The sequence below is a fragment of the Chiloscyllium plagiosum genome, chromosome 19, assembly GCF_004010195.1.
Source record: "Chiloscyllium plagiosum isolate BGI_BamShark_2017 chromosome 19, ASM401019v2, whole genome shotgun sequence".
Classification (NCBI taxonomy): domain Eukaryota; kingdom Metazoa; phylum Chordata; class Chondrichthyes; order Orectolobiformes; family Hemiscylliidae; genus Chiloscyllium; species Chiloscyllium plagiosum.
In genome coordinates, this window is record NC_057728.1 from 69,745,875 (window position 1) to 69,756,986 (window position 11,112).

General features: G+C 40.8%; 1 protein-coding gene across 1 annotated transcript in view; it reads right to left on the reverse strand.

The window, feature by feature from the left end:
• The window catches only part of pdgfc (platelet derived growth factor c), a 408,768-nt gene that overhangs the window by 179,641 nt on the left and 218,015 nt on the right, over positions 1 to 11,112 (reverse strand). Inside the window, exon 4 of the mRNA XM_043708811.1 lies at positions 5,666 to 5,846. Within this exon, the coding sequence (XP_043564746.1) occupies positions 5,666 to 5,846 (181 nt within the window). The remainder of the gene's footprint in view (positions 1 to 5,665; positions 5,847 to 11,112) is intronic.

The window sequence follows — 11,112 nt, forward strand, 5'->3', positions numbered from 1 at the left end:
CCGACTTTCGTATCATCTGCAAATTTACTGACCCACCCTTGGACTCCCTCATCCAAGTCATTAATAAAAATTACGAACAGCAGAGGACCCAGAACTGATCCCTGCGGAACTCCACTTGTAACTGGGCTCCAGGCTGAATATTTACCATCTACCACCACTCTCTGACTTTGACCGGTTAGCCAGTTTTTTATCCAATTGGCCAAATTTCCCTCTATCCCCTGCCTCCTGACTTTCCGCATAAGCCTCCCATGGGGAACCTTATCAAATGCCTTACTAAAATCCATGTATACTACATCCACTGCTCTACCCTCATCCACATTCTTGGTCACCTCCTCAAAGAATTCAATAAGAGTTGTAAGGCAAGACCTACCCTTCACAAATCTGTGCTGGCTGTCCCTAATCAAGCAGTGCCTTTTCAGATACTCATAAATCCTATCCCTCAGTCCCCTTTCCATTACTTTGCCTACCACCGAAGTAAGACTAACTGGCCTGTAATTCCCGGGGTTATCCCTATTCCCTTTTTTGAACAGGGGCACAACATTCGCCACTCTCCAGTCCCCTGGTACCACCCCCATTGACAGTGAAGACGAAAAGATCATTGCCAACGGCTCTGCAATTTCCTCTCTTGCTTCCCATATAATCCTTGGATATATCCCGTCAGGCCCAGGGGACTTGTCTATTCTCAAGTTTTTCAAAATGCCCAACACATCTTCCTTCCTCTAGCTTACCAGTCTGTTTCATACTCTCCTCTTCAACAATACGGTCCCTCTCATTTGTAAATACAAATGCTAGCAGGTTGTCAGTTTGGAAGGGATTGCTTCAATATGACTGCACCTAGGACTATGCCTCTGAACTACACCAGCCCTCAATACAAATCACCTGCAGCCTCTCCCACAAATCTCAAATATCATCTCTCTCCTGAGAATGTTCTTGCATTGAATCCTTATAGAGCAGCAAGAGACCATTGGGTCCATCATGTCGACATTCACCCCCAAGCAGCATACCACCTAGACCAAGCCTCCCAATCCTATCTCCATAACCTTGCATTTAACATGGATAATCCACCGAACCTGCACATCCAAGGACATTTTGAGAAACCAGAGTACCCTGAGGAAACCAATGCAAACATGGGGACAAAGCTCCACACAGACACCCATGGCTGGAACTGAACACCGGTCCTTGGTGTTGTATGACAGCAGTGCTGACCAGTATGCCACCCTATCTGGGAGTCCACTTATTCTAACTGAAGCCATAGGGTCTGCATGAGCACTGCCAGATTCTGGAGCTGACAGCTTTTTGATTGGTGGGACTTCCTAATCTAGGTTGTAATCCAACAGAAAGCCCACCAACAGCTAATGAGTTGTCTAAATTCCAGAAGATCTGGCAACAAGTTTTTTCCCTGGACACCCTCCCACCAGTCTTTAAATCAGGAAAATCCCAGTCTTCATTCAGGATTGTTTGATTCACAACTGATGCAACTTTCAGCTACAATTCACTGTAAAGCACAGAAGAGAAAACATCCTGCTCTGGAGTTCTCCTCACTCACACAGCTTTCAGTCCTTATTGAATACAAAGTCAGTAACCACAGAATCAATCTTGAAGATGAAAGCAGAGAGAGTCTGCCTCAGGACCACTTTGCTACAACACTGAATGACAGTATGCTTTATCTCCTTGAATGTGAACCTAATTCTGAGAGCAAGTTTAGATTACATTACAGTGTGGAAACAGGTCCTTCGGCCCAACAAGTCCACACCGACCCGCCAAAGCGCAACCCATCCATACCCCTACATTTACCCCTTACCTAACACTACGGGCAATTTAGCATGGCCAATTCACCTGACCTGCACATCTTTGGACTGTGGGAGGAAACCGGAGCACCCGGAGGAAACCCACACAGACACGGGGAGAATGTGCAAACTCCACACAGTCAGTCGCCTGAGTCGGGAATTGAACCCGGGTCTCCGGCACTGTGAGGCAGCAGTGCTAACCACTGTGCCACCGTGCCGCCCACAAGTTCTTAAAGAGATGCTGAAAAGATACGCCAGGCACTTCAAAACAGCCAGACAATGAAAAATGTTGAGTTAATTGCTCCACAATTTTCTGATGCAGTGATTGTATGAAATGAGAAGTGACCAGAGGCCTGGGAGCAGGTTGCTTTGCCACATTCCTGGGTAGGGTATGATGGCTAATCAAAGAGCTAAAAAGATAATGCACAAAAGTTAGCAGTCAGCAGTAAGGCTATTTCAGAAAATGCCTGGGGTTGTGTTAGGAATCAGATACTCACTGAGCAAACAGATTATCTCACCACTATTGCCAAGTATTATTTTTTTCATTTGTGTAAGTGAAGAACACAATGGCTGTCTTTCTGACATATATTAGAGTATTGCCACATCTTATTGGCATAGCTGATATATCCCTGCCCAGCTAAAGTACAACATGTTATAAATCCACAAAAGAAGAAATAGTATTTGAACTCAGAACATGACAGCGCAGTACAGACCCTTTGGCCCTCAATATTGCGCTGACCTGTGAAATCAATCTGAAGCCCATCTAACCTACACTATTCCATTATCATCCATATGTTTATCAAATGACCATTTAAATGCCCATAAATTTAGCAAGTCTACTACTGATGCAGGCAGGGCATTCCACACCCATACTGCACTCCGAGTAAAGAAAATATCTCTGACCTCTTTCCTATACCTATCACCCCTTAATTTAAAGTTATGTCCCTTTCTGCTAGCCATCATCATCCAAGGAATAAAGGCTCTCACTGTCCACCCTATCTAACCCTCTGATCATCTTATATACCTCTATTAAGTCACCTCTCAATCTTGTCTCTAACAAAAACAGCCTCAACTCCCTCAACCTTTCCTCATAAGACCTTTCTTTCATACCAGGCAACATTGTAGTAAATCTCCTCTGCACCCTTTCCAATGTTTCCACATCTTTTCCATTATATGGTGACCAGAACAGTACGCAATACTCCAAGTGCGGCCGCACCAGAGTTTTGTACAGCTGCAACATGACTTCATGGCTCCAAAACTCAACCCCTCTACCAATTAAAGCTAACACACCGTATGCCTTCTTAATAACCATACCAACCTAGGTGACAACTTTCTGGGATCTATGTACATGGACACCGAGATATCTCTGCTCATCCACACTGCCAAGAATCTTACTATTAGCCCAGTGCTCTTTATTCCTGTTGCTCCTTCCAAAGTGAATCACTTCAAGCTTTTTCACATTAAATTCCATTTGCCACCTCTCAGCCCAGCTCTGAAGCTTATCTATGTCCCTCTGTAACCTACAACATTCTTCGGCACTATCCACAACTCCACCGAACTTAGTGTCATCCGCAAATTTACTAACCCATCCTCTATGCTCTCATCCAGGTTACTTATAAAAGTTACAAACGGCAGTGGCCTCAAAACAGATCCTTGCGGTACACCACTAGTAACCAAACTCCAGGATGAACATTTCCCAACAACCACCACCCTCTGTCTTCTTTCAGCTCACCAATTTCTGATCCAAACTGCTAAATTACCCTCAATCCCATATCTCCGTATTTTCTGCAATAGCCTACCATGGGGAACCTTATCAAACGCTTTCCTGAAATCCATATACACCACATCAACCGCTTCAGCCACGTTCACGTGTTTGTGAGGCACAACCTACCCCTTCACAAAATCGTGTTGATTATTCCTTATCAACTTATTTCTTTCTAGATGATTATGAATCCTGCCTTTTATAACCTTGTGCATCACTTTACGCACAACCGAAGTAAGGCTCACTGGTCTATAATTACCCCTCGGGTTGTCCCTACTCCCCTTCTTGATGAAGGGGCATTTGCTCTTCATGAGTTTTCTGGCACTATTCCTGTCGATAATGACGACATAATGATCAAAGCCAAAGGTTCTGCAATCTCCTCTCTAGCTTCCCAGAGAGTCCTAGGATAAATCCCATCCAGCCCAGAGACTTACCTATTTTCACACTCTCTAGAACTGCTAACACCTCCTCCTTAGTAGCCTGTATCTCAGTATTCTCCTGGGTAACACTTTATTTTTCCAGTGTGAATATTGAGGAAAAATATTCATTTAGTGCCTCCCTCTTATCTCCTCAGATTTCATGCAAAACTTCCCACTATGGTCCTTGACTGGCCCTAATCTTACTCTAGTGATTCTTTTATTCTGGCAAACGTATAGAAAGCTTTAGGGTTCTCCTTGATCCTACCTACCAAAGACTTCTCATGTCCCCTCCTGGCTCTTCTCAGCCCTCTCTTTCGGTCTTTCCTGGCTAACTTGTAACTCTCAAGCTCCCTAACTGAGCCTTCAAATCTCATCCTCACATAAGCCTCCTTCTTTCTCTTGACAAGAGATTCAACTTCTTTAGTAAACCACAGTTCCCTCGCTCAACCACTTCCTCCCTGTCTGACAGGTACATACTTATCAAGAACATGCAGTAGCTGTTCCTTGGACAAGCTCCACATTTCAATTGTGCCACCCCCTGCAGCTTCCTTCCCCATCCTATGCATCCTAAATCTTGCCTAATCACATCATAATTGCCTTTTCCCCAGCTATAACTCCTGCCCTGCGGTACATACCTATCCCTTTGCATTGCTGAAGTAAACATAACAGAATTGTAATCACTCTCACAGAAGTGCTCACCTATCTCCAATTCAATTGCACAAGTCAAATTCTGGAAGGAAGATATTTATTACCTACAACAAAATGTTCCTGTGGTGATATTCTGGTTATATGTGGATAATTGATAACCTGATTTATTGCAGACATTATGCGTTTTATAGAATTCAGTTAGGGTAAAAAGTAGTTGCAGTAATTAAAAGTGAAAACCAAATTGTTTTCATTCATTCAAGCATAACTTATAAACCTGAGGTAAATGTTTGTTTTATTTGCATGTTGTTGCTTTCCTTGTCTGGCTACATTTTCTTCCATTGCACTTATTGTTAAAAGTCACTGTAAGAGTTCATGAAATTTTATACGTTAATTACCGGAATCTCAGCGTGGTAAATAGTAAGCAGCAAATTTAGGTATCACACATACATTCTTCCAGTTCAACCCAACTTAGTAGAATGCATCCAATCTTCAGGACAACTGGAGGGAGAGGTGTCCTAATAAGTGATGGTACATCAAGCATTGAGCACTGAGCATCTAATAGGAAATAGATATGTTTTCAAACAGAGAGCTATTCTGCACAATGTTGTTGGGATCTTGCAAAATACTTTCAAAACCTGTAGCAATTTCTTCATGGGTCTATCTGTCCATTCCTAATTTCATATCAATGCTCCCTAATTAATAAAGTCTTACTGTATGTCCTAAAAATGCCAATGGTTGTACATTTGCCAAGATACTGCATTGTCTTCTTTGCATATCTTATGTTGAGGATATATTCATGTGTGAGTCTTGCACATCTCTAACAAATTATCTTTTGAAATTTGCACCATGAGGCATTTTTTTTTCTTGTAGCCCAGCCCTAGTAACAGATGACTAACTTACAATGCTAAAACTTATACATGTTAGAGTTAACACAGTGAAATGTTTCAAGATGGCATTTAAACATACTTTATAGTGATTTAAAATTCACCAAATGATTTCCAAATGAACACATATATTCCTTAAATAAGAGCATTTTCTCTTTGACTTACAGATTCCAGAAGGGAGTAGTAAATGCAGAAGCCTGGCTTTGACGGCAGGTACTCATCGGATCGGAACCGTATCCGCACTTGGTTTGCCTTCGATATTTGTATGCCTGGGACCACAGTGGAGCCACACCACCGTCCAATAATTGTACCATCACTTGGATCTTCAATTTCTACAAAATCAAACCTAAAGAAGAAAATTAAATGCAGATGAATTGTTTTCAGATCCAACGAAATAACAAACAAAGAAAACTTCCAGGCATTTTCAATTTACTACTATTCTAATGATGACAACACTTATCATACAAGTCAGTAAATGCATTGTTTGGCTGAAAGTCCCTAATCAGTTCTTTGAGGTCTGATCAAAATTAATACAAGACGTGCACATTAATATGAAGAAAGAGCCTCACACTGCATTGCATCCATCGGGAACTTCAGTGACAGTGGCAATCAGAGCTCTTTCTTAAATTCCACGGCATTGGTCTCGTGAACTCTCACCCGATGCTGAATAGTTTAATGAGTGGGACAATGTCCTTGATATGAATACTATTCTGGTTATGTACTGTATCATAATTTTATTTTACTATCAGTACTTTTCCAGACATTCTGTTGTGCAGAAAACAAGTTGAAAAGATCACTATGGCTCCATGTTAACTACATAAAAGAATGGTTTCCACAGACAATCATGCTTCTGCAGTTATCTCCTCACCAAAACATTCATTTTTTTGAACCATCATGCATATTTTCATTATTTTTCCACTTTGCTTCAATTGTTCATTGCCATGAGCAATTAACCTTTAACAATTAATAGATAAGTTTGAAGGTATAATTTATAGTTCAACATGACAGTAACATGCTCAAATCAAATCCTTCTCCACTATTTGTATGAAGTTGAAGAGGTGTACTGTACCTTTAAGAGAGAGTGAAAACTGTTTTGCACTGAGAGCTTGCAGGCACCCGTCATCTGACTGACTGGCAGTCTCAGAGTGTACTGGAAAATTGTAAATATTTAACATTTGGCTGCTATGTGCACAAAGTTTGAATTGAACCAATAAGTTTAAATGTCATCCCAGGATATAAAAACCCAATCAAATCTGAATTTTATTGTTTTGACAGCATTTAACCAATGAGATGATCCGATGTTTGCGGTAGAAAGAAGCTGGCATTTTCAGAGTTAGCCACAGAGAGTGACCAACTGCCATCATCAGTGTAACTGCCAGCAAAACACTCTCTATCAAAGGTACCTTTTTCATATGAAACATCCTTGCCGCAAAAGACTGAAGATGACCCAGGGAGATCTTCAACCAGAGGAAGACGACCCAGGGAGATCTTCAACCAGAGGAAGACAAACACCGACGACAATAGCCGCTATGTGGTTTTGAAATTAAGTTATGGAATTTTAATAGGTTTTTTTTTGGAACAGTATATTGTTATAGAGTTGGAGATAGATAACAAACCTTTGAGAGAAAGGAGACTCAGAGTTGTAAATAGTTGTTGTTTACATGCACCTTTAGAGTTACAGAATAAGTTGATTTTCTTTCTTTAAATAGTGGCATTTGGGAAGTTCTCTGTCACTTATACTTTAACAGATAATGAGATGAGGTGAGCTTTTCTGGGTGTTTGGCTTAATTAACAGAGGGGTTCACCGCCGTGTCGTAACATATTTTAATGGCAGCATAAGCCAACTTAACTGTAACAAGTTGCTGAGTACGAAATGAACAAAAGGATGGGGTGCAATAGTTCCCTAGTATATACCACATGGAACGTCCCAAATGATCAGAGTTGACTTGCCAACCAATCAGCTTCTCTCATGGAGTATAAATTGTGATTCCTTGTGAAATTTACCATTCTTGCCCTGCTGAGTGCAAGACAATAAGCAAGGCAAAATGCACTACCAAGCAACTATTAAAATAATGTCAGACAGTTTTCAGTGAGACAAACATGATATAAATACATGAAGGAGGTTTTATGGTGACATCACCAAGAAAGGTTTCCACAATAGAATAATATACTATTTCTTAAAAATGTCTAAACTGTTGAATTCAGAAATTAAATATTACTAATTTTGTGGAAAAACGAAGCTTCATGGTTTAAATCGTTCATAGGACTCTATCAAAAAATGCATAAATTTAAAGCATGTATTAACAAAATGAGCAGAAGTTGCACTCATAATTTCAAAACAGAAGATAAATAATCCATATTTGAAATAGTTCCAAGTTAACAACTGGTTTATCACAGTTGTAACAGCTGGGTGTGCCTTGAATGAATTGCGTGCTGAATCAAATGCCAGCATTAGGTCAGGGAAAAAAAAAGGAAGTGATGAGTATGGCTGAAGACAAAATGCATGCGGTCATGCATTTAAGTGGAAATCATCTGACAAACCACTCACTTTTCCAGATCATTGGGAGTTATTGTACTACTTACACTTTGTTATCATTCAGTTCCAAACAGTTATGTGCAAAAAGTGGGCAGACCCCATAATATCATGAATGTGAGGCCGAACAATTTTTTAGAATAAAACAAAGATTAGGCAAGATTTAGGATGCATAGGATGGAGAAGAAAACTGCATGGGATGCGCACAATTGAAATGCAGAGCTTATTCAAGGAACAGCTACTGTGTGTCCTTGATAAGTATGTACCTGTCAGACAGGGAGGGAGTGCTCGAGTGAGGGAGCAATGGTTTACTAAGGAAGTTGAATCTCTTGTCAAGAGAAAGAAGGAGGCTTATGTGAGGATGAGATTTGAAGGCTCAGTTAGGGAGCTTGAGAATTACAAGTTAGCCAGGAAAGACCTGAAGAGAGGGCTGAGAAGAACCAGGAGGGGACATGAGAAGTCATTGGCAGATAGGATCAAGAAAATCACTAAAGCTTTATATCAGTATATCAGGAATAAAAGAATGAGGAGAGAAAGATTAGGGCCAATCAAGTTCAGTAGCAGATCTAGATGAGGGCATAGAAGGATAGGTTAGTAAATTTACAGATGACACTAAGTTCGGTGAGTTGTGGATAGTGCTCAAGGTTACAGGTTACAGAGGGACATAGATAAACTGCAGAACTGGGCTGAAAGGTAGCAAATGGAGTTTAATGCAGAAAAATTTGAGGTGATTCACTTTGGAAGAAGCAACAGGAATAAAGAGTACTGGGCTACTGGTAAGATTCTTGATAGTGTAGATGAACAGAGAGATCTCTGTACATAGATCCCTGAAAGTTGCCACCCAGGTTGATAGGGTTGTTATGAAGGTATAGAGTGTGTTAGCTTTTATTGGTAGAGGGATTGAGTTTCTGTGCCAAGAGGTTATGCTGCAGCTGTACGAAACTCTATTACGGCTACACTTAGAGTATTGCGTACAGTTCTGGTCACTGCATTATAGAAATGATGTGAAAACTTTGGAAAGGGTTCAGAGGAGATTTACTACAATGTTGCCTGGTATGGAAGGTAGGTCTTATGAGGACAGGCTGAGGGACTTAAGGCTGTTTTCATTAGAGAGAAGAAAGTTGAGAGGTGACTTAATTGAGGCATATAAGATAATCAGAGGATTAGACAGGGTGGACAGGAAGAGTCTTTTTTCCTCGGATGGTAATGGCCAGCATGAGGGGACATAGCTTTAAATTGAGGGGTGTTAGACATCGACAGATGTCAGAGGTAGTTTCTTTACTCAGAGAAAGGTACAGGTGTGGAATGCCCTGCCCCCAACAGTAGTAGACTCACCAAGTTTAAGGGTATTTAAATGGTCATTGGATAGGCATATGGATGAAAATGAAATAGTATAGGATAGACAGGCTTCAGATTGGTTCCACAGGTCGGTGCAACATCGAGGGCCAAAGGGCCTGTACTGTGCTGTAATGTTCTATGTTATGTAAAGATTGTAGATGCTGGAGGTCTGAAAGAAACAAAAACAGAAAATGCTGGAAAAACTCAGCATGTTTGGCATCTGTGGAGAGAAACCGTATTCTCTCCCCAGATGCTGCCAGAGGAGCAATTTTATACTTGGTTCTCAGTTTCCTTCTGACGGCAGGCTGTCTCTCTGATGGCAATGGGAACACAGACAGCCCAGCTACGGACATCAAAATTTCCATTATTGTTTCCACGCGCCTATTCAAAGTGGAATGCAAAATTTAAACTGAAGTTGCAGTCCCTGCTTTAATTTATGGCTAAACAACACCAGAAATGATTGTGGAACAGACATGAGTCAGAGGAATCCTTCTCCTTTCCACACCCATGTTTTCTGATGCCTTCTTAAGGATCTTGCTGAAGGAAATAAGGACAGAGAAAAAGGTTCTGTTCTCCAGCCCTCTTGCTACATATTCAGAACAAAACATTTGCAGGTCAGGCAGAAGAGGCAGATGTCTCAGTTCTGGTTTCAAAATTTCACAAGATTAGTATAGAGAGTTACGTTAGGGGAAATGATAGTTAAGTGGTATTATTGTTGGACTATTAATCGAGATACGTAGATAATGTTAAGGGAACCGGGTTCAAATCCTGCCATGAATCTAATTTGAATCAGATAAAAATCTAGAAATGATGCTAATTGCCTGAAAAATACACCTGATTCACTGATAGGGAAGGAAACTATCTTCCTCACTTGGGTTTGACCAACATGAGACTCAAGACGACAATAATGTGGTTGAATATGAACTGCCCTCTCAGCAAGAAACTTTGGCCTCACCTGTGATACCAACATCCCATGAATGAATTAAAACAACAAGCTTTCATAACATTCATTTCACACACATGGTCAACATTCTCAATTAATCTCATCCCCTTTCCATCCTTTAACAGAGTTATTGATAATATTAATAACTGAATACATACGCAGAACATTGGCAATGCAGTATAATGTGGGAAAATGTGAAATTGTTAATTTTGGAAGAAAGAACAAAAGAAGAGTATTATTTAAACAGAGAGAAATTGCAGAAAGCTGCACACAACTTGGGTGCTTATGTATAAAATACAGAAAGCAAGCTCAGATACAGCAGGTAATTAGGAAGGCTATTGAAACGTTAGCACTTATTTCAAGTGGGTTGAAGCTTAAAAGTATTATTAGCGATAGACAGGATGGTTTTGTGCTGGCGAGGTCATGCCTCTCTAACTTGATTTTTTTTTGAGGTCATGAAAATGATTGATGAGTGAAAAACAGTTGAGGTTCAAAGTTTGGGAGAAGATTTGTAGCTCGGGTGCTCGTTGTTTTGGTTCTGTTCACTGAGCTGGGAATTTGTTTTGCAGACGTTTCGTCCCCTGTCTAGGTGACATCCTCAGTGCTTGGGAGCCTCCTGTGAAGCGCTTCTGTGATGTTTCCTCCAGCATTAGTATAGAGAGTTACGTTAGGGGAAGTGATAGTTAAGTGGTATTATTGTTGGACTATTAATCGAGATACGTAGATAATGTTAAGGGAACCGGGTTCAAATTCTGTCCCTGCTGCTTCCGGTTGTCAGTTCCAGCTGTCCGCTGCAGT